Below are 25,000 nucleotides of genomic sequence, written 5' to 3'. Positions count from 1 at the left end.
TTTCTGCAACATCAAGGTATATATTGACGCTTACATACGGTAGGTCTGGTGATAATGTTCCCCTTTAACAACTGGACAGCAGATAAAATAGTCAGCTACTTTTCTCTTCATGTAATCAAGCTTGCGTTGTTAGCTTTAGCTAATATGCAAACATGTTTGCGAGTGTCTGTGTTAGATAGCCATTGTAAGTTGATCATTGTGTTTGTATTGTTTCAGTTTTTGTAAATTCACTAAAGCATCACTTGTCAGGCTTGGTCAAAAGATAGGACTCAGATGCAGAGTAGGGATTAATTCGGCAGGCTTTTATTTTGAAAGCTTCCTTTCACCTGCAGAGTCAGGGCAATTCAATATAGGCGATAACTAAACTAATCAGCGAAAAAGGTTCCACAAAAAGGAACAACCGAAAATCACTCCGAAAGGAGGAAAACACAGCAACTAGGGATGTCCGATAATGGCTTTTTGCCGATATCCAATATTCCGATATTGTCCATTTCTTTAATTACCGATACCGATATCAACCGATACCGATATATGCAGTCGTGCAATTAACACATTATTATGCCTAATTTGGACAACCAAGTATGGAGAAGATAGTCCTTTTTAAAAAGAATAATAAAATAAGATAAATAAATTAAAAACATTTTCTTGAATAAAAAAGAAAGTAAAACAATATAAAAACAGTTACATGGAAACTAGTAATTAATGAAAATTTGTCAAATTAACTGTTAAAGGTTAGTACTATTAGCAGCAGCATGCACAATCATGTGTGCTTACGAACTGTATCCCTTGCAGACTGTATTGATATATAATGTAGGAACCACAATATTAATAACAGAAAGAAACAACCTTTTTGTGTGAATGAGTTTGAATGGGTGTAAATGGGGGAGGGAGGTTTTTTGGGTTGGTGCACTAATTGTAAGTGTATCTTGTGTTTTTTTATGTTGCTTTAATAAAAAAAATTAAAAAAAATTAAAAAAAATTCCGATATTACATTTTAAAGCATTTATCGGCCGATGATATCGGCAGGCCGATATTATCGGACATCTCTCACAAAAACAATAACGAACTATACTTGGCGCCGTATATTCTATGAAATTTATTAAAAACAAAAAAACGCTCCAACAGGAGGAAGAAACAATGGCTAAGAAACTTCTACACTGTCTCTAATATAAAAAAAGGTTAACAAAAAATGTCATTCAAAAAATTGAGGAAAAGAAAGAACTGTAAGAAAAACTGAAAACTCACCACTTCGGCTGTAAAACTAAATAACACAAAATCACTCTGCTGAGGAGGAGAAAAAGAAAACTCAAAATATCAACAAGGGAATTCAGTATCGAGATATTCAAACAAGAGACGAGGCAAGGCATGGACAGGAATCTAGAGAGGCACGAACAAACGAGACAATCTGGCACAGAACAAAGGGAGGCGTGGGCTTATAAGACACATGAGGGTAATGGGGAACAAGTGGAAACAATCAGGGATGACGTCAGACTGATGACACAAAAGGAAAGGCAAGTGACCTGAAACGAGAGGAGTTACTTTTCAAACTAAAACATGCAATTCACAAGACCGAAGAAACCAAGACAAGACATCCCTCACCGCGGTGTGACATCACTGTAGACTTATTGAGTTTGTTTAGCTCATTAAAGAGATAGCTTCCGCAGTCCATGACGAGGACCTCTCTTTTGTTTTATAATCCGTGTTACTGCCGTGTTGCACCGTTTGGAAACAATTAAGGTATGTATATAAACAAAATATTTTTGTGTATATTACTTACTCATTTCATGTTGTATATCTCTGCGGCTTCCTATATTATAAATAGATATAAATATTTTTTTCTTCAAAAATGTATTGGGTGCGGCGTGGTATAGTCCGGAAAATCCGGTTTATATATTACTCACTGTTACAAGCGGCCCTCTGATGGCAGCCATAACACTTAGTTAAAAGTTAAAGTACCAATGATTGTCACACACACACTAGGGGTGGCGAGATTATTCTCTGCATTTGACCCATCACCCTTGATCACCCTCTGGGAGGTGAGGGGAGCAGTGAGCAGCAGCGGTGGCCGCGCCCGGGAATCATTTTTACGATGATTTAACCCCCAATTCCAACCCTTGATGCTAGGCAGGTCTAAGATTTAAATATTTCATATATTCCCTTGTAAAACTAATCGTATTGCTTCGTCTTTCAGGAGTGCCACAGACCCAGTTGGCCAGGAGGTCATCTGGGCCCTCGGCGCAGGTTGTAGAGACATCATCTCCCTGCAGGTGGCGCCACTACACCCATGGTATTATTGCACTGACGGATACAGCACGGCCTAACCAGGTTTATGGCATTATAACATGACCCGGGGGGGACATTTTGTCGCTTTCAGCCAACAGCCGGCTCGTTTTAGCAACAGATGCCTGCAGACCATCGGGAGATGCTGGCCACACCTCCGAGCGCTCGGCGTGGGCGGAGCAGGATGTGGCATTCAGGGGCTGGCCTCGCTGGGTGAATGTTACAATTTACTTGCACTCGCATCAGGTGAATCATTCCAATTATTACCCTCATTGACGCCACAACTTATGTTCTTCAGCAAGGAACTGCATGCGCCTTCAAGTGCTCGAATTGGACCATGTGAGCGAAATCAACCAGGAGGTGGCAGCAGAGGTCTGCAGGGAGGGCCTGAAGGGCCTGGAGATGCTGGTGCTCACCTCCACACCAGTCACCCCCAAAGCTCTGCTCCATTTCAACAGTGAGTTGGAAACAAACATGCACCGTATTTTTCGGACTATAAGTCGCAGCTTTTTTCATAGTTTGGTTGGGGGTGCAACTTATACTCAGGAGCGACTTATGTGTGAAATTATTAACACATTACCGTAAAATATCAAATAATATTATTTAGCTCATTCACGTAAGAGACTAGACCAGGGGTCGGCAACCCGCGGCTCTAGAGCCGCATGCAGCTCTTTAGCGCCGCCCTAGAGGCTCTCTGGAGCTTTTTAAAAAATTTATGAAAAATGGAAAAAGATGAGGGGAAAAACATTTATTTTTTGTTTTAATATGGTTTATGTAGCAGGACAAACATGACACAAGCCTCCCTAATTGTTACAAAGCACACTGTTTATTTTAAACATGCTTCACTGATTAGAGTATTTGGCGAGCGCCGTTTTGTTCTACTAATTTTGGCGGTCCTTGAACTCACCGTAGTTTGTTTACATGTATAACTTTCTCCGACTTTCTAACACGTGTTTTATGCCACTTCTTTTTCTGTCTCATTTTGTCCACCAAACTTTTAACGTTGTGCATGAAAGGTGAGTTTTGTTGACGTTATTGACTTGTGTGGAGTGCTAATCAGACATATTTGGTCACTGCATGACTGCAAGCTAATCGATGCTAACATGCTATTTAGGCTAGCTATATGTACATATTGCATCATTATGCCTCATTTGTAGCTATATTTGAGGTCATTTAGTTTCCTTTAAGTCCTCTTAATTCAATTTATATCTCAAGACACACTATCTGTATGTAATATGGCTTTTAATTTTTTTAATTTTTGCGGCTCCAGACAGATTTGTTTTTGTATTTTTGGTCCTATATGGCTCTTTCAACATTTTGGGTTGCCGACCCCTGGACTAGACGTATAAGATTTCATGGGATTTAGCGATTAGGAGTGACAGATTGTTTGGTAAACGTATACCATGTTCTATATGTTATAGTTATTTGAATGACTCTTACCATAATATGTTACGTTAACATACCAGGCACGTTCTCAGTTGGTTATTTATGCGTCATATAACGTACACTTATTCAGCCTGTTGTTCACTATTCTTTATTTATTTTAAATTGCCTTTCAAATGTCTATTCTTGGTGTTGGGTTTTATCAAATAAATTTCCCCCCAAAAACGCGACTTATACACCAGTGCGACTTATATATGTTTTTTTCCTTCTTTATTATGCATTTTTGGCCGGTGCGACTTATACTCCGGAGCGACTTATACTCCGAAAAATACGGTATATACACTAAGGCTGCAGCTAACGATTATTTTTCTATCGATTAATCTATAGATTATTTTTTCGATTAATCGGTTAATCTATAGATTATTTTTTCGATTAATCTATAGATTATTTTTCCTTTTACCGATTATTTTTTTTATTTAAAACGAAGATGAAAAAATAAATGTAGGCCAGTTTTTTCAAAAGGCATGGCTTTTATTTACAAAAAAAAAAGGATGGCCACTCAGTCAACATTGACAACAACATTACAAAATATTCTGTAACAATGTAAACATTTAAAACTTTTAACATTTAACAAAATTAAAAGTAGCTTATTTGCTTTTTAATGTGCAAATATAAAAGTAAACACCCAGTGCAAATCTTAATATTCTGCAATAGTATAAGCATTTCAAAAGTAAAAGTATTGCTTATTTTGCTTTAAAATTTGCAAAAATAAAGATAAAGATCCAATACAAAAAAGTGCAAAACGGAAATATTCTGTAACAGTGTAAACATTTCAACAAAAGTAAAAGTATTGCTTATTGACTAAAATGTGCAAAAATAAAGATAAACATCCAATACAAAAAAGTGCAAAACAAAATATTCTGTAACAACAGTGTAAACATTTCAACAAAAGTAAAAGTATTGCTTATTTTGCTTAATAACACAACAATGATAGTATGATTAAAGTGAAAGTTAATTGTTCGTTTGTACATAGTATATGTAACTGTTAATGTTGTAAAAGGTATTTGCACAACTAGTTAACGTTAGCGTTAAAGAGGAGCGCGTCTTTGTAAACACTGAACAGGCACGCCAAACGCGCCTCTCAGAGCGAAACAGTGTTTTAGTTTATGAATTTACAACGCAGATACAAATGACACATTCATGTTTTTGTGTAATGATGACAACGTATACTCACGCGGACGATTGACTAGTTGATGGTGATGGCAAGAACGCTGTCGGGTGTTTTCTTTTCAAATGTTCGTTTATAGCCGTTGTGCATACAACAACATTATTAGCAGAGGTGGGTAGAGTAGCCAGAAATTGTACTCAAGTAAGAGTACTGTTACTTTAGAGATGTATTACTCAAGTAAAAGTAAGGAGTAGTCACCCAAATATTTACTTGAGTAAAAGTAAAAAGTATGTTGTGAAAAAACTACTCAAGTACTGAGTAACTGATGAGTAACATACACACACATATCATATATGTATGTATATATATATATATATATATATATATATATACATATATACATACATACACACACACACACACATATATATATATATATATATATATATATATATATATATATATATATATATACACATATATATATACATTGATATATACAGTATATAATTTATCCATCCATCCATCCATCTTCTTCCGCTTATCCGAGGTCGGGTCGCGGGGGCAGCAGCCTAAGCAGGGAAGCCCAGACTTCCCTCTCCCCAGCCACTTCGTCCAGCTCTTCCTGTGGGACCCCGAGGCGTTCCCAGGCCAGCCGGGAGACATAGTCTTCCCAACGTGTCCTGGGTCTTCCCCGCGGCCTCCTACCGGTGGGACGTGCCCTAAACACCTCCCTAGGGAGGCGTTCGGGTGGCATCCTGACCAGATGCCCGAACCACCTCATCTGGCTCCTCTCGATGTGGAGGAGCAGCGGCTTTACTTTGAGCTCCTCCCGGATGGCAGAGCTTCTCACCCTATCTCTAAGGGAGAGCCCCGCCACCCGGCGGAGGAAACTCATTCCGGCCGCTTGTACCCGTGATCTTGTCCTTTCGGTCATAACCCAAAGCTCATGACCATAGGTGAGGATGGGAACGTAGATCGACCGGTAAATTGAGAGCTTTGCCTTCCGGCTCAGCTCCTTCTTCACCACAACGGATCGATACAGCGTCCGCATTACTGAAGACGCCGCACCGATCCGCCTGTCGATCTCACGATCCACTCTTCCCCCACTCGTGAACAAGACAAGGGTGGAGTGCCATCTCCGGGTTGGGGAGGAGATCTTGCCCCAAGTGGAGGAGTTCAAGTACCTCGGAGTCTTGTTCTATATAATTTATATTTATTTATTTTGACGTTTTTGTTTACATGTTAAAGGTGTTTTAATGAATATACATGCATGTTTAACACATATAGATTCCTTTCTTTCATGAAGACAAGAATATAAGTTGGTGTATTACCTGATTCTGATGACTTGCATTGATTGTAAACAGACAGTATTGCTTACAACGTCCACGTTTTCAAATGGAGGAGAAAAAAAGTTCCTCATTTCTGTCTAATACCACATGAAAGTGGTTGGTTTTTGGCATCTTATTTGTCCATCTTCCATATTCGTTTTTATACACTTTACAAGAAATAAATAGGCGGCAAACTCCGTAGCTTGCTAGCTTGTTTGCGCTGGCTTTCGCAGACTCTTATTTTGAAAGCGCGGCGCGATGGAGCGGCACCTTTATTGTGAAGACAGGAACTGTGCAGTCAGTCTTTAGGCTTTTGACGGGATGTACGATTGAAATAAAAAATAGTCTTTTTTCCTTCACACTTTTGATTGATTGATTGAAACTTTTATTAGTAGATTGCACAGTACAGTACATATTCCGTACAATTGACCACTAAATGGCAACACCCCAATACGTTTTTCAACTCAGGTCATGTGACCGCCTGGCTCTGTTTGATTGGTCCAACGTCACCAGTGACTGCATCTGATTGGTGGAACGGAGTGAAACGTCACCAGTAAGGCAGGCACTTTGAAGGTCTGTCTGACAGACCAAAACAAACAAAATGTGCATTAACAGATCGATAAAAATTAGTAGCGAGTAGCGAGCTGAATGTAGATAAAAGTAGCGTTTCTTCTTAGGCCGTTTATTGAAATACTCCCACACTTTTGACGACTTTTGGCGTGCTTTTTTCCCCCTCGCTCGCATCGTCTGCTTTGCGCTCCGCCATGACGGTAGTGTGACGTAAATATGCGACGCGTCGAAGCACAAAGACGGCGTCGACGTATTTACGTAACCGATGACATCGACTACGTCGACGCGTCGTTTCAGCCCTAATATACACATTTTACCTTGTGAGACATGCATAATTGATTGTATAGTAGGGGAATATTTCCAAGGCTTCTTCACTGAACGAGTTGGAATACTAAACAAATAACATAATATAAGGTGAAACTACTCATCCTGTAAAGACACCTGTCAGACATGTAAAAACGTAACATTTTGGCAAACTTCTCTGGTTAAAACCTATTCAATAGTAGGGATTAGGGTTGTGAGGAATACCGGCGTAATAGCTCTATATACTTCAGTTCACTCAGCAGCACAGTGGAGCTATGTTAACGGATGAGTCGGAACATATCTATAATTGACAACGTCAACACGAATTTTCTAGACATCTAATCAGTAACCATTAAGGCAATCATCCTTACTTTAAACACACTCAACTCTTGTAGATGAAGGGCATACTTAGTCAACAGCCATACATGTCACACTAAGGGTGGCGGTATGAACAACGCCAACACTGTCATAAACATGTGCCATATAGTGAAACCATACTAAACAACAATGACAAACGCCTTTTGGGAGAATATATGCACGGCAACACAACATAAACACTACAGAAGAAATTCCCAGAATTCCCTGCAGCACCAACTCTTCTGGGATGCTACAATATAAACAAACGACATTGGTGGATCTACACCTAACATCCATTGTAATGATACCAAGTACAATAGCGTATCTAGTCGCTACTATTATGATTACATTGATATTTTTTAGCATCAAAAAAATCTTCTTTCGTTTAAAAAAAAATGTATAGTATGTGTATAACTCAGGAAATATGTCCCTGGACACATGAGGACTTTGAATATGACCAACGTATGATCCTGTAACTACTTGGTATCGGATTGATACCCAAATTTATGGTATCATCCAAAACTAATGTAAAGTATCCAGACAACAGAAAAATAAGTGATTATTACATTTTAAAGAAGTGTAGATAGAACATGTAAAAAGAGAAAGTAAGCAGATATTAACAATAAATGAACAAGTAGATTAATAATTAATTTTCTACCACTTGTCCTTAATAATGTTGACAAAATAATAGAAAGATAAATGACACAATATGTTACTGCATATGTCAGTAGACATATGCAGGAGTCTTTCTTTGCTTACTTACTACTAAAAGACAAGTTGTCTTTTATGTTCACTATTTTATTTAAGGACAAACTTGCAATAAGAAACATATGTTTAATGTACCCTAAGATTTTTTGTTCAAATAAAGCCAATAATGACCTTTTTTGTGGTGCCCTTTTATTTAGAAAAGTACCAAAATATTTTGGTACCGGTACCAAAATATTGATATCGGGACAACACTGGTCAGGATGTATACAGAGTACTGAAATTATTTGGTCCTGATTCCTAATTGGGTCGGTCCAGTTAGGATCGTTAAGATTGTGGACAAATGATACAGCTATCTGTAATTTTTTTTTAATCCAGCTGATCGTCGTAAGTATGACACACTGTCACATTAACTCATACTTGCCAACCCTCCCGAATTTTCCGGGAGACTCCCGAAATTCAGCGCCTCTCCCGAAAACCTCCCGGGACAAATATTCTCCCGAAAATCTCCTGATTTTCAGCCGGTGCTGGAAGCCACGCCACCTCCAGCTCCATGCGGACCTGAGTGAGGACAGCCTTTTTTCATGACGGGAGGACAACAGGGTGACAAGAACTAAATCATCCAGACTAGAGATAAATTGTATTATTATGTTTATCTTACCTAAAAATAAATATATTTATTAATTAAAAAAAAAAAAAACTAAATACATTTTTACTATATTTTGCTAAAAATATCAAAATTAATTGTATTTTTATTTGTATTTTTTCGTGACTCCTTATTACATCCAGCCATAGAATTATACATTAAAATAAACATATTTGAAATAATTCATTTTAAATTATCATAATAATTCATTTAAAATGACCATATTTAATTATTAAAATAATTGCTTGTTTATCAACAACTTTAGCATTTTATTCATTACATTTTGAAACTCTCAGAAGTTATGTTATATTCCTTAATATTTATTTATGCAAGTTTGAAGTATCAATTATCTAAACACAGTTTTGTTTGCATATTTTCAGAATGTAGATATCTCTGTGTATATATATATATATATATATATATACAGTATATATATATATATATATATATATATGTATATATATATGTATGAAATACTTTACTTGGTGAATTCTAGCTGTCAATATACTCCTCCCCTCTTAACCACGCCCCCAACCACGCCCCGCCCCACCCCCGACCACGCCCGGATTTCATATTGGCTTCCCTTCCCTCCTTGCAGGTGTGTGCCGCAACCTGAAATCCATCGTGGTCCAGATTGGTATCGAAGATTACTTTGAGGACCCGAACAGTCCAGAGGCCAGAAAACTCTTTGATGAGATGGTAAACAAGCTGCAGGTAAGCTGTTGATTATAGAAGATGGTTAGCAGTTTTATTTAGAACATTTAAATCTATTTAGTGTGCTCAAAACCCACCTGCACAAACATACACTTAAATGATGACGGACTTCTTATTATTGCATCCTTCGTCTGGCAGTATATTGTGAGCAGTTATTTGATTGTTCTATTTAGCATTTCCACCTTTGTGAAGTTCTCAAAAATAAAAAATAAATTTGAAAAATCACAAGAAATTGTGCAGTGATGTATTAATGCGTTATTGTTTTTATTACAGTATATTTTTGTAGCGATTTATTTTGTACAATATAAGTGGCGATGACAGAGGCCGAGACGGAAAGAAAGTTTTAATAATAAAGACAAAGTACAAAAAGTATCGACTGTTAATCTGGAATAATCGAAAATCACACTTTAGAAAATAAAATAGTTTTTATATTGTTCATTATTGAAATTTTAGGCTGCCCTTTTCATCGAAGCGTTGACTTCCGGTGACATATTTGGTGGTTATATCGCCTAACTAAATAAGCCTGGTTTCCACGCTCAAACAGCCCCTAGAAAAAAATGATGGCATCAGCAGTCTTCAGTTGATTTTGTAGGGGGGAAAAAAAGCAGATTTCAGACATGACTCAAAACTATAATCATTCTTAAATGGCAACGTTCTGGCTATGAGAAACACTAAAATCAATCGAGAAAAACAATTGTGGTAAGTCCAAGACAAGATGTGACTAATTTAAGTCTCTGAATATGAACTGATGAAGCCTACTTGGATGAGAGGCGAAACAGTCCAGTTCCGATTGATTGAATGCCCTGAGAGTAGTCAGCAACAGATTTATTTTTTAGATCAAGCATAGTGGAGGAAATTACGGAATCATTAAATTCAGAGGAAAATCTTACTTTTATAACAGCTTGCAGTCTTTGAGGCATGGACTTGACGAGTGACAAAGAGTATCCTTCTTCAATCATGCTCTAACTTTATCTGATTGCTGTTGTCACATCAGCTTTGCAGGTTGTAGTCTTGTCCTTGACCATTTTCTTCAATTTCCAACACATTTTTAATTTGATTGCGATCCAGACTATTTGCAGGCCATGACATTTGAGTTGTTTGGCTCGACTGCAAAATGCATTATCTTGCAAAACGATGTCGTTATTCCCAAACATCCTTTACATTGATGAATAAGAGACGTGTCCAAAACGTCAACGTAAACGTGTGCATTTATTGAAGATGTAATGACAGCCATCTCCCAGTGTTGTTATCTGACATGCAACCCCATATCTTCAATGACTGTGGAAATGTGCGTGTTTTCTTCAGGCAGTCGTCTTCATAAATCTCATTTGAACGGCGCCAAACAAAAGTTGCAGCATCATCACCTTACCCAATGCAGAGTCACGATTCATCACTAAATATGACTTTCATCCAGTCATCTGTAGTCCACCATTGCTTTTCCTTTGCGGATAAACTCATTGGAAACTTGTTTTCTTATGCTTAGGTCTTAATGACTGCTTTCCTTTAGCTTTTCTGTAGTTAAATCCAATTTCCTTTAGACTCTTTCTTACCGTTGGGTCACAGATGTTGACTCCAGTTTTTGTTCATTTGTTTTGCTGTGCATTTTCTGTTTTCAAATGTCAGATTTCTGTCTTGACGCTTTGGTGTTTTCCTCAGTCTACCATCATGCTTGCCTTTTACAACCTTCCTATGTAGTTTGTACATCGCCCAGATTTTAGACACAGCTGACTGTGAGCAATCAACATCTTTTCCAACATGCTTGAAGATGTTTGATAATCCTCTTTGTTTCAATTGACATCTCTCATGTTAGAGCCGTGATTCATGTCAATCCACCTGCTGCAACAGCTCTGTGGACTGCAGATTAATGAACAGATGTAATCTGATTCAGGTGTTAGCTTTGGAAAAGAAAATTTAGAGGGTGATCCCACCATTTTTTCAATGCTTGATCTAAAAAAAAAAAAAAAACATTTTTCATTTATTTCCGTGTCTTAAAGCCAGAAAGTTGTCAAGACGAGGACTTTGGAGGTTTTGTTTTCCCGAGATGCAATAAAAGTTGGAGCGGACATGGCGTGAAGGTAAATACATATTCTATTTTAACACTAACAAAAGGTACAAACTAAAGAGAACAAACTTGGCTATGAAACCAATAAACTAGCACAAAGGAAAAAACTATGGACATAAAACAAAAGACTTACTATGGCATGGCATGAAGCCTAATCATCGGTCGCGGAGGTAGCAGAGGTAGCAAGGGTAATGTCGCCAGGCCGACCAACAGAAAGTGACGGGCTTAAATAATAGTGACATCATTGGCAACATGTGCGTGAGTGTAAACGTGAGACAGGTGAAACTAATGGTAGTCATGGTAACAAAAACAATGGAGCGTAAACAGAAACTAAAAGAGTCCAAAAACCAAACAGAACCTAGCCAAACAAAAACATGATCAACAGACATGACAAAAGTTGCCATTTTAAATTAAAATACCGGTAGTTTTTTTGTCACCTCTGTTATTTGCATTTATTTCTACAAATTTTAACTGAGTGAACATCCTCCAAGTCTGGCAATTCCATCATTTTTTTTAGGGATTGTAATTGAAATATGTAATTGTTTGAAAATACCTTTTGCCATCCAAACACTTAAATGCACATACATTGTTTTTTATTTTTTTAAATATTGTTTACACATTTTACTTGGGGCTACAAAAAAGTTTGGGAACCACTGGGTTAAAATGTAAACAATAAATAAATAAAAATAAATAAATAACTTCCTATATCCACATTTTTAAAGGCAAGTTTCATTGTAGTTTTTGTGTAATCCTCATCACTAACCAACAAAATAACCAATAAGCATCGAAGTTACTCTGTCACTTTTTGGAAGTTGCCCTCAAGAAGTTATTTTCCTTTAAATCTTCCCCTCGCAGGCGTTGAAGAAAAGACCGGGCTTCTCCAAAATCCTCCACGTGAAAGCGGACAGTCTCTGCTAACATCGTTTCCTGCGGATCGTGTAAAGAGACGCCGCCGCTCCGGCTCCATCCAGTCGGAAAGTGTGTGTGGGAGGGGGTAAGAGAGCGTGTCGTAACACTGGAACGCCTTGTAAAAGGAGACACTTGTTTCTTGTTTGGGGGGGGTGGGGGGGGAATCAAACCTGCCGGACGTGGCATTAGTCCCCAAAGTGGTCCACACCTCTCCATTTGGATTCTCTCAAAGTTTGGAGCTGTGTTACAGACTGCCTGACAAGTGACTTGGTGGGAGGCAGCACATTCTTGAGACCTTCTCGCGCTCAGAAGCCAACTACTTCCTGCACAAAAAAATGCAGCTACTTCCTGGCATTGCAGTGTCGCATTCCTCTCCTCTTATCTTATGCCAACATAACGGATCCCCTTTTATTTTTCTTCATGCTGTCCGAGAGAACGGCTCTCGGCGCCCCGATGCTGGATCCATTTAATCTCCCAACTGGTGCCATTCGTGTATGTCCGCGTTGCATTGAGCGTTTTTATCCGACGTGCCATTACTGTGGGAATATTTCTTGAATGGGAACATGCACAGACTCGTATCAGCGTGTCCTCATCACAATGTAATGTTCATGTTGATGTTTCAACATGGAGAACAGTGCCAGTCACAGCCAAGCCTTTGTGGCGCCCTCTGCTGGCCTTTTTTTTTTTTTTTAAGCCACTCACTGATTTTCCCTGATAAATTGTGCGTGAATGCTGAGATGATGTTGAACCAAAAACACCAAAGTAATGGAGACTAAGGGTCTGATCTACTAAAGGTCTGCGTGTGGTAAAACTTGTGCAAACTCGATAGCGCACACTAAACCGATCTACCAAACTTAAAGGGGAACATTATCACCAGACCTATGTAAGCGTCAATATATACCTTGATGTTGCAGAAAAAAGACCATATCTTTTTTTAACCGATTTCCGAACTCTAAATGGGTGAATTTTGGCGAATTAAACGCCTTTCTAATATTCGCTCTCGGATGTGACGTCACATCAGGAAGCAATCCGCTATTTTCTCAAACACCAAGTCAAATCAGCTCTGTTATTTTCCGTTTTTTTTTACTGTTTTCCGTACCTTGGAGACATCATGCCTCATCGGTGTGTTGTCGGAGGGTGTAACAACACGAACAGGGACGGATTCAAGTTGCACCAGTGGCCCAAAGATGCAAAAGTGGCAAGAAATTGGACGTTTGTTCCGCACACTTTACCGACGAAAGCTATGCTACGACAGAGATGGCAAGAATGTGTGGATATCCTGCGACACTCAAAGCAGATGCATTTCCAACGATAAAGTCAAAGAAATCTGCCGCCAGACCCCCGTTGAATCTGCCGGAGTGTGTGAGCAATTCAGGGACAAAGGACCTCGGTAGCACGGCAAGCAATGGCGGCAGTTTGTTCCCGCAGACGAGCGAGCTAAACCCCCTGGATGTCTTGGCTCACACCGTCCCTTAAACTGGACAGATCAGCTTTTAGGAAAAGAGCGCGGATGAGGGTATGTCTACAGAATATATTAATTGATGAAAACTGGGCTGTCTGCACTCTCAAAGTGCATGTTGTTGCCAAATGTATTTCATATGCTGTAAACCTAGTTCATAGTTGTTAGTTTCCTTTAATGCCAAACAAACGCATACCAATCGTTGGTTAGAAGGCGATCGCCGAATTCGTCCTCGCTTTCTCCCGTGTCGCTGGCTGTCGTGTCGTTTTCGTCGGTTTCGCTTGCATACGGTTCAAACCGATATGGCTCAATAGCTTCAGTTTCTTCTTCAATTTCGTTTTCGCTCCCTGCCTCCACACTACAACCATCCGTTTCAATACATTCGTAATCTGTTGAATCGCTTAAGCCGCTGAAATCCGAGTCTGAATCCGAGCTAATGTCGCTTAGCTTGCTATTCTTTCCGCCATGTTTGTTTGTGTTGGCTTCACTATGTGACGTCACAGGAAAATGGACGGGTGTTTGTAACGATGGTTAAAATCAGGCACTTTGAAGCTTTTTTTAGGGATATTGCGTGATGGGTAAAATTTTGAAAAAAACTTCGAAAAATATAATAAGCGACTGGGAACTGATTTTTAATGGTTTTAACCCTTCTGAAATTGTGATAATGTTCCACTTTAAAGAGCGCAATTGTATTGTTTGTCTTCATGAATATGCAGAATATATGCCCATCAAAAATGCCCACAGTACTGCAAGGACAAAATGAAAATAGAATCACATAGCATGGGGCAGTGTGATTTATCAATGCTAAAACTGTTCTGCGGGCGCTATTTTGCGTCTTTATTTAGCACGTCTAAAATCTACACACAACCTGGCACAGATACCGTACACACGGCTGCGAGGAAAGATGTGATGGCGCTACAACGTAGAAAATGGACAAGGAATTGTCTGTCCTAAGTGTGTGTCAGCAAAAATTGGGACTGTCTGTGTGGCGATTTATCCTTTCACTTCTTGTTGCGTTTATGTCCTGTCAGCGCTCGTTTTGATTTCCATTTTCTGCATGTCTCCTCTGAGCGCTCGTTTCCCTCACCTGTCCCTGCACCTGGTTGCAGTTGCCAATCAGGCTGCTATTCAAGCCTGCCTCACCTGTTCCTCAGTGCTCGGGGATTCTGTCATGAACCCGCATGGCTGCAGTAGTTGTGACCCCCCAAGATGCAGGAACCAGGAGATCGACGTGCAGGTAAGAGTCTTTTAATACGCAGAACTGAGGAACTTCTCAGTGGCCTAGTAGTTAGAGTGTCTGTCCTGAGATCGGTAGGTTGGGAGTTCAAACCCCGGCCGAGTCATACCAAAGACTATAAAAATGGGACCCATTACCTCCCTGCTTGGCACTCAGCATCAAGGGTTGGAATTGGGGGGTTAAATCACCAAAAATGATTCCCGGGCGCAGCCACCGCTGCCGTCCACTGCTCCCCTCACCCCCCAGGGGGTGATCAAGGGTGATGGGTCAAATGCAGAGAATAATTTCGCCACATCTAGTGTGTGTGTGACAATCATTGGTACTTTAACTTTAACTTAACAGGTGAGGTAGGCCTGATTGGCAACTGCAACCAGGTGTGCCGGGCTGCCAATCAGGGACAGGTGAGGGAAACGAGCGCTAAGAGGAGACATGCAGAAAATGGAAATCAAATATAAGGGCGCTGACAGGAAATAAACACAACACAAGGGACCACAAACAGAAGTGAAGTGAAAGATCGTCAGTCTGAAATCCAAAATATTAGACCTGACGTCTATTCAGCAATATCATTTTATAGTTTTATAGCTGCTGAATTACTTTAAGGGCTGTTTAAACAAAATCAATTTGGTGTCTGCTGGAGTTTTTTTGATTGTTTTTTTTCAAAGCAGTTCGGTTTTTTTTTCATTCAGGAAATATATTATCATAATATATCTCCTATATGTGTACAGCTCCACTAATGGACATTGGCGTGTTACTTTCAAAGGCAAAATTAATGTATTGCTAGAAACATAATTTTATATGGGACTTTATTGCATTATATGTATAGTACATGTTCCAAAAAGAAAAAAAAGCATAAAACACAGTATATTTAAATATACTAAATGTAAAAAAGGGAATAAATATTCAAAATAATCTAGTTTAGTTACGCCATCATGAGCGCAACACAAGGTTGTAAAAGTGTCAACTACAATTCTAAACAAGATGTCAAAAGCAAACTGAAATCAAATACACACAGCTTCAAGATTGATCAATACCTATTTATGATGATTTGTCAAAATATAAAAGAAATACACCTGAACAGAACGCTCCTGATGGTTACACCAAAAAGTAACGCTATGAATCGCGTTTTTCCAAGTTTTTGGGGCATTTTTATGCTATTTCCAAGCATCTCCTTTTTATTATCATTGATTTTAAATGGTCAAACGAATGCATATTATATATGCATGCCCTAGTAAACAAAAAAAAAGTCATATTTATTTTGATTGTTACATTTTGAGTAGGTGGGTGTGAATGTACCCATTACCAGAGCTGTACACATATGGAAAATAACGTCTTGCAATATGCATCTTCATGAATGCGATGCGGTGTTGTGATGTTCCACCGCCTCCGTCGCCGCGCCAAAAAATATAGCGACTCTATATTGCACAAGGCACAAATTATAGATGTGTGCTGCTTGTTCAATGACATTGCACACCGTTTGGAGAGCATAACAACATGAATGTGGAGGGAAATGAGTGTTTCCATGGCCACTGCCAGTAGTACATGCAAAATCCTCATTTAAATATGACGGTCTGCACCACTTTTGCACTTATCACTTGTACACGCAGTCCTAGTAGCTCACACACAACCCAGACTCGAATAGTACACACTATTTTATAGTTTGCACACGTTGTTTAGCATGTGGTATTTGAATCTTAGTAGGTCAGGCCCTAGGTGTGTTATTGCTTACATTAATTAACATCAAAGCATATCATACAACTCCCAATCAAGATGGGCACTTGAGTAACTGGGTAAAATATGCTTCAAATTACCATTTTTATCATTCATTTTTAAATGATATTCATGATATTCTCTGAATGTTGTACATAAATACAGGTCTACAGGCAAAAAAGAGACTCATGATTGATCTATTCCACGCAGATAAGGATTAATTATCGTATGTCGAATGCTTATACCAGGGGTGTCCAAACTTTTTCCACCTCTGCACATACGGAAAACCTAAGGAGTTGATATAGTCAGCAATTACTTCCCAAAAAGGTCAGATGTCCTAAAAATGTTTTAAATCCATTCATTCCAGACACCCAATATAAAAAGCAAAATATGTATTTTTAATTCAATATTGTTTCTCACCTTCTTGATCAAAGTGCTGGCACTCGCAACTTTATTTGACCCCCATATTGCGTGATTTGACGGTCACACTGCTGACACGTTGGATCCTTTTTTTTTCTTCTTTTTTTTAACACTATTTCGTCAAACGATACGCGGGCAAACAAACCTCTTTGTCTTTGTTTGTTGACAACCAACGTGGGGCAAAATCTTTCCCAAAAATGTAGTCAAAAAACGTATTCATACGAAAAGTGGAGTGTACTGTATATACGGTATATATATTTTATTTGATAAAAGGGCACACAACTTTGTTTAAAGAGTAAAAAGTTGGGAAACACTTTAGTATGGGGAACAAATTCTAAGTAAGAAAGACTTAATTTAGAGTTATTTGGACACTAGGGGAACATATAAGGGTTAGGTATAAGGGGCCGTATTTATCAAGCGTCTTAAAGTGTCATTTTACACTTAAGTCCTGAGAATTTGAGAAATTTAGTCTTACTCTCAAACTTAAGAATAAAAGCTATTTATCAATTTTCTTAAGTCTAAGAATCACTCCTACTTTCCACGATATTTAAGAGACCTTCAGAGGTGTCCTAAGTGGTTAGGAGTTGCCAGCGGGGGATGGCACTGAGGCGAGAGAGACGTGCGCGAACGTTCAGGGAGCGGAAGGATGTCCTGGCTTTGTTTGATGACGAGCAGCTGATCAAATGGTATCATTTAGACAGAGCGGGTATTATTTTTGTCACAGATTTAATAATAAGGGGCGTCATCTCATCAGCAACATCACACAGCAGAGCTTTCACAGCAGAACTAAAGGTATCTTGCCACTGGGAAAAGGAATTGGAAAGAAAAGGAAACATTTATTTTTGATTCATTGCCAATATTGTTTGTTTGTTTTGTATTATTTTGTAGTTTATTGTCAAAATATACACTCCCATTGTCCACTTAAGTATTTCTATTCAATATTTATTTATTCTTAGACAAGGGATTCCCTTCCGTGATTGGTCATTTCTATGGACACAGAAATGACGTCACCTAAAATTCCGTTTACGGAACACAGTAATGTCGTAATTCAGCTCTGAGTGTGACACTTAAGATTCAGTCCGACACTTCGCTGAAAGTGTGAGTAAGACGCTTGATAACTAACTTTTAAGTGCAGCTTTCAGCGAGGAATTTCTTTACTCATAAGTCAACTCTTAGCAGACTTCTTAGGAGTAATTCTAAGACGCTTGATAAATACGGCCCCAGGTTACTAATAAGCAATAATTCTGAGGTTATTGAGTGAAGACTCTTAGTTAATGGCTTACTGGTTGTATAATAAGGCCATGAAGAATAAGGCATTAATAAGTACTTAATAATGACTAATTAAGAGCCAATATGTTACTAATTTGCATGTTAGTAAGCTACTAATTAATGGTGAATATGTTCCCCATACTAAAGTGTTACCAAAAGTTTTTAATTATTAGCAGCGTTTTCTCTTTTCATTGTGCCTTTTTGCTTACCGTATTTTTCGGATTATAAATCGCTCCGGAGTATAAGTCGCACCGGCCGAAAATGCATAATAAAGAAGGAAAAAAACATAAATAAGTCGCATTTTTGGGGGAAATGTATTTGATAAAACCCAACACCAAGAATAGACATTTGAAAGGCAATGAAAAATAAATAAAGAATAGTGAACAACAGGCTGAATAAGTGTACGTTATATGAGGCATATCATTTCAGTAAGAGTAGCCTCCGCTTTTCGCCAGTCCCTTACAAGTTTCTCGCTTACTCCAAACGTTCTTTCTGCTGCTCGATTGCCGTTTTCTGCTGCATATTTCACTACTTCCAGCTTGTAACCCTGCACTATATGATTTCCTTTTTTCGGTGCCATTTTTGTTCAGCCTTTCTCAGTTTTTATAAGTTACCGCCAATGTTGAAATTATCGATTTTCATAGGTACGAAAGTAGTAGCAGGTAGCATCTTTTTTTTTCACAATGCACTTCTGCCATGACCCGCCCCCGCCAAATTGTTATTGGTTGACGTGTGTGTGTGACGATTGCTGCTATACGCCTACTGTATTTCCTTGAATTAGCGCCGGGATATTAATTTAAAACCTCTTCTCACTCCGGCGCTTACCAAAGGCATGTGGTAAATTTAGGCATGTGCTTATAAATTGGAATGTGATGTAAGGATACCCTCATGACATCGCTTAATGCCGCAATAAAATTTAAAGCACAATGAATCATCGCGGGAGTTCTTTTTGTTTGGGTCTGAAAAGGCAATTAAAATAACATTATCAGGTTTTCTTAGCTCATGATTTGTTTCTGAAATGTTACTCGTACAACTGCATCAAAATGACTCATATTTGACACACGCAGCTATATTAATAAAACATTTTTAAAAAAAAAACGCTTTGAAAGACGCAACTCCAACAACAAAAAGTCAGCTCTCCACCACTACAAACTAACACAATATTGATAATAAGAATTGCAATTATATAAAACGTAGTAGGTACGTGACTTACCCGGTGGTAATTCTAGTCAAACGCTAATTATTTTGCGAAACGAGTTTGACCCGCCTGCGATGAGGTGGAGACTTGTCCAGGGTGTACCCCGCCTTCCGCCCGATTGTAGCTGAGATAGGCTCCAGCATCCCCCGCGACCCCAAAGGGAATAGTGGAGCTCCCATTTGCTCGGCTGTAAGCAGACTTGTATTTACGTTTATTTACTAGTTAGAATGCGTTAAAAAAATACATCCATCATCATCATGTCTTTCAAAATGATTGTGAACAATAGGCAACATTCCAAAAAGAGCGCAGTTCCCCTTAAAGGGATAGTATCAGAGCCGTAACAGAGCAGGGACAATGGCTGTAAAAAGGGGGTAACGTTGGAGTTCCACATTTGACGGTTATTGTTGTGTTGAAAGCAGTGAAACACGTTTTTTAAATATCATACCAGACATTGATTGGAGTTCTGTGTAAAAAGTACCGTATTTTTCGGACTATAAGTCGCAGTTTTTATTCATAGTTTGGCCGGGGGTGCGACTTATACTCAGGAGCGACTTATGTGTGAAATTATTAACACATTACCGTAAAATATCAAATAAGATTATTTAGCTCATTCACGTAAGAGACTAGACGTATAAGATTTCATGGGATTTAGCGATTAGGAGTGACAGATTGTTTGGTAAACATATAGCATGTTCTATATGTTATAGTTATTTGAATGACTCTTACCATAATATGTTACGTTAACATACCAGGCACGTTCTCAGTTGGTTATTTATGCCTCATATAACGTACACTTATTCAGCCTGTTGTTCACTATTCTTTATTTATTTTAAATTGCCTTTCAAATGTCTATTGTTGGTGTTGGCTTTTATCAAATAAATTTCCCCCCAAAAATGCGACTTATACTCCAGTGCGACTTATATATGTTTTTTTCCTTCTTTATTATGCATTTTCGGCCGGTGCGACTTATACTCCAGTGCGACTTATACTCCGAAAAATACGGTATTTGATATTTTACGGTAATGTGTTAATAATTTTACACATATATCGCTCCAGAGTATAAATCCGAAAAATACGGTAGTTTTTTTTTTAATTGTTTGTTCACAATATGCCACATAGCACTAAAAAAATGAGCCATGTGACGCAAAATAGCTGCTGGGCCGCACTTTGGACATCCCTGGTCTATACGCACAAATATACATTATAATTGCTGTGAGCAGTCATGACGTATGGTATCCCTGGGTCATTGCAGAACCAAATATTATTGAATTGTTCTTGTCTTTTAAATCGGTTTAAGTGGAAAAAATAACCGTGTCAGTAGCTCGAATGCTCGTCTCTCAGCATTCACACAGCAAGCTTGTTTATTAGCTCGGGCGTTTTTTTTGTTGCAGTTCACCTGAGCACACGTAATGTCGCTTTTCCACAGCGTCGTCTCCTTCCGGTTTGGGGGAAAAAAAGCCACGCCGCATGAAAGGCACCAACCAGAGCGAGATATGCCAACAAACAAGGGAATGAGAGTCTCTTATATTGTTATCCAAGAGGAGACTGAGGGCAGCAAGAAGACAGGAAGCGGAGTTTAATGCTGCAGTATGAAGGGCCGAGGGAACAGGGGTAGCCATGTTCAGTGGTTGGTTGGAACGACTGCAGCGCCTTCTTTTCTATCATGCGCCGGAAAAGCGGCACGGATAGAGATATAGCAATACTTAAACCCGTCCGTACTGCAAATAAAAGGGATTACTCCGTCCATTGTGGAAGGAGTTACCCCTCAAAATCAGGTTGGACACGACCGTACTGCCGGTGTGGTTTTTGGGCGTGAGACGGGTGGTGAGAAAATATGTGTTAGGAGCACACAAAGTACCAAAAACGAGAGATTTTTTTTTTTTTTTTGAGTGAAGTGCAATATGAAGCCAGGGGGGAGCTGGCCTTGAAACAAAAGAGCTTCTGACGGCATCTTTCACGCACACGCTTGACGCAGGTTGACAAAGGTGCCGCGCGTCAGGAAGGTAGACCTCGCCCAAAGCATCGAGACACAGCGGGTGCACTTTGCTTTGCATCGTTTCAGCACGCACGCCCGGGGTGAGGAAACATGCCTCCGTGTTCCACACACTGCTTCATTAGTCACTGTTTACAACCAACGTCCTTAAAACCTTCTGTCTTTCTTTCGTATTTGACCAGATCTTCAAATCGTGAGGTATTATCCTATTTCCTCAAACAGGGGCGAGCCTAAGGGGAGTTTATTCACCCAAATGCAGAGAGCACAGGTACAAACCCCGTTTCCATACAAGTTGGGAAATTGTGTTAGATGTAAATATGAAGGGAATACAATGATTTGCAAATCCTTTTCAACCCATATTCAATTGAATGCACTACAAAGACAAGATATTTGATGTTCAAACTCATATACTTTATTTTATTTTTTGCAAATAATAATTAACTTAGAATTTCATGGCTGCAACACGTGCTAAAGTAGTTGGGAAAGGGCATGTTCACCACTGTGTTGCATCACCTTTCCTTTTAACACTCAGTAAAATTGGGGGTTAGAGTTGGGTTGGAATTGGGGGTTAAATCACCAAAAATGATTCCCGGGCGCGGCACCGCTGCTGCCCACTGCTCCCCTCACCTCCCAGGGGGTGATCAAGGGGATGGGTCAAATGCAGAGGACAAATTTCGCCACACCTAGTGTGTGTGTGACAATCATTGGTACTTTAACTTTAACTTAAACGTTTGGGAACTGAGGAGACACATTTTTTAAGCTTCTCAGGTGGAATTCTTTCCCATTCTTGCTTGATGTACAGCTTAAGTTGTTCAACAGTCCAGGGGTCTCCGTTGTGGTATTTTAGGCTTCATAATGCGCCACACATTTTCAATGAGAGACAGGTCTGGACTACAGGCAGGCCAGTCTAGTACCCGCACTCTTTTACTATGAAGCCACGTTGATGTAGCACAAGGCTTGGCATTGTCTTGCTGAAATAAGCAGGGGCGTCCATGGTAACGTTGCTTGGGTGGCAACATATGTTGCTCCAAAACCTGTATGTACCTTTCAGCATTAATGGCGCCTTCACAGATGTGTAAGTTACCCATGTCTTGGGCACTAATACACCCCCATACCATCACAGATGCTGGCTTTTCCACTTTGCGCCTATAACAATCCGGATGGTTCTTTTCCTCTTTGGTCCGGAAGACACGACGTCCACAGTTTCCAAAAACTATTTGAAATGTGGACTCGTCAAACCACAGAACACTTTTCCACTTTGTATCAGTCCATCTTAGATGAGCTCAGGCCCAGCGAAGCCGACGGCGTTTCTGGGTGTTGTTGATAAACGGTTTTCGCCTTGCATACGAGAGTTTTAACTTGCACTTACAGATGTAGCGACCAACTGTAGTTACTGACAGTGGGTTTCTGAAGTGTTCCTGAGCCCATGTGGTGATATCCTTTACACACTGATGTCGCTTGTTGATGCAGTAGGGAGGGATCGGAGGTCACGGGCTTAGCTGCTTACGTGCAGTGATTTCTCCAGATTCTCTGAATCCTTTGATGTTATTACGGACCGTAGATGGTGAAATCCCTAAATTCCTTGCAATAGCTGGTTGAGAAAGGTTTTTCTTAAACTGTTCAACAATTTGCTCACGCATTTGTTGACAAAGTGGTGACCCTCGCCCCATCCTTGTTTGTGAATGACTGAGCATTTCATGGAATCTACTTTTATACCTAATCATGGCACCCACCTGTTCCCAATTAGCCTGCACACCTGTGGGATGTTCCAAATAAGTGTCTGATGAGCATTCCTCAACTTTATCAGTATTTATTGCCACCTTTCCCAACTTCTTTGTCACGTGTTGCTGGCATCAAATTCTAAAGTTAATGATTATTTGCAAAAAAAAAAAAAAAAAGTTGATCAGTTTGAACATCAAATATGTTGTCTTTGTAGCATATTCAACTGAATATGGGTTGAAAATGATTTGCAAATCATTGTATTCCGTTTATATTTACATCTAACACAATTTCCCAACTCATATGGAAACGGGGTTTGTATTTACAGGACATAAAGTGGTTTTATTTTAGTTTTTTACAGGCCAGGGGTCTCATGTATAAAGAAAAAAAACAATTGCGTACGCTAAAATCCGGAAAATGTCGACGCACAAAAAAATTCAGATGTGTTAAAGTGTGCATATGCAATAATCCGAGCACATTTAGTTTCTTCTGCACATCCAAATCAACGTGGAATTCCTGTCCACGCTGTCAGATCATACACTATATTGCCAAAAGTTTTTGGCCACCCATCCAAATGATCAGTGTGGAGGGAGGTGTGGCCAGCGCGCCTGCAGGAGCAAAGGTCACCGCCTCTGTCTATGGTGCCGAGGACGAGCGCCATCGGACGGGGGCGGGGCAGGTGCTGACGGCGAGACACAGCTGAGAGGTGATTAGATTTCAGAGGTGGTACGTGTTAATCAAATCATCTGTTGTCTTTAACAGTGAGCGGCCGAGAGCAAGGAGGGAGAGAGGATACGGACGTGACTGAAAAGTCCCGTTCTGCGGGAGAAAGACTTGGATAAAACCTATGTACGTTTGTACATTAAAAACTTTGTTAGAAATTGCACGCTTGGCTCCTGTGAGAACTGCTAGGAAGCAACTTCCACAACCAGAATCAGGTGTCTTAATCACTTGGCCACAGGTGTATAAAATCAAGCACTTAGGCATGGAGACTTTCTCCAAACATTTGTGAAAGAATGGGCCGCTCTCAGTGATTTCCAGCGTGGAACTGTCATAAGATGCCACCTGTGCAACAAATCCAGTCGTGAAATTTCCTCGCTCCTAAACATTCCTAAGTCAACTGTCGGCTTTATTATAAGAAAATGGAAGAATTTGGGAACAACAGCAACTCAGCCACAAAGTGGTAGGAGGGTGAAATTTGGTGGAGGAGGAATTATGGTGAGAGGGTTGTTTTTATCAGGAGTTGGGCTTGGCCCCTTAGTTCCAGGGAAAGGAACTTTGAATGCTACAGGATACCAAAACATGCTCCCAATCTTGTGGGAACAGTTTGGAGCGGGCCCATTCCTCTTCCAACATGACTGTGCACCAGTGCACAAAGCAAGGTCCATAAAGACATGGATGACAGAGTCTGGTGAGGATGAACTTGACTGGCCTGCACAGAGTCCTGACCTGAACCCGATAAAACACCTTTAGGATGAATTAGAACGGAGACCGAGAGCCAGGCCTTCTTGACCTCACCAATGTGCTTTTGGAAGAATGGTGGAAAATTCCTATAAACACACTTTGCAAC

The 25,000-nt window shown here is 39.6% G+C and overlaps 1 protein-coding gene across 1 annotated transcript in view; it reads left to right on the top strand.

The window, feature by feature from the left end:
* fbxo41 (F-box protein 41) overlaps positions 1 to 12,568 on the top strand; it is a 228,028-nt gene extending 215,460 nt beyond the window's left edge. Inside the window, exons 12-16 of the mRNA XM_061984025.1 lie at positions 2,192 to 2,287; positions 2,375 to 2,493; positions 2,579 to 2,737; positions 9,342 to 9,457; positions 12,375 to 12,568. Of these exons, the coding sequence (XP_061840009.1) occupies positions 2,192 to 2,287; positions 2,375 to 2,493; positions 2,579 to 2,737; positions 9,342 to 9,457; positions 12,375 to 12,437 (553 nt within the window). The 3' untranslated portion in view covers positions 12,438 to 12,568. The remainder of the gene's footprint in view (positions 1 to 2,191; positions 2,288 to 2,374; positions 2,494 to 2,578; positions 2,738 to 9,341; positions 9,458 to 12,374) is intronic.
* Positions 12,569 to 25,000: the final 12,432 nt, after the last annotated feature.

Source organism: Nerophis lumbriciformis, linkage group LG25, assembly GCF_033978685.3.
Source record: "Nerophis lumbriciformis linkage group LG25, RoL_Nlum_v2.1, whole genome shotgun sequence".
NCBI lineage: Eukaryota > Metazoa > Chordata > Actinopteri > Syngnathiformes > Syngnathidae > Nerophis > Nerophis lumbriciformis.
Note: the sequence above shows the minus strand (reverse complement) of the source record. Positions and strands in the feature narration are given on the sequence as shown.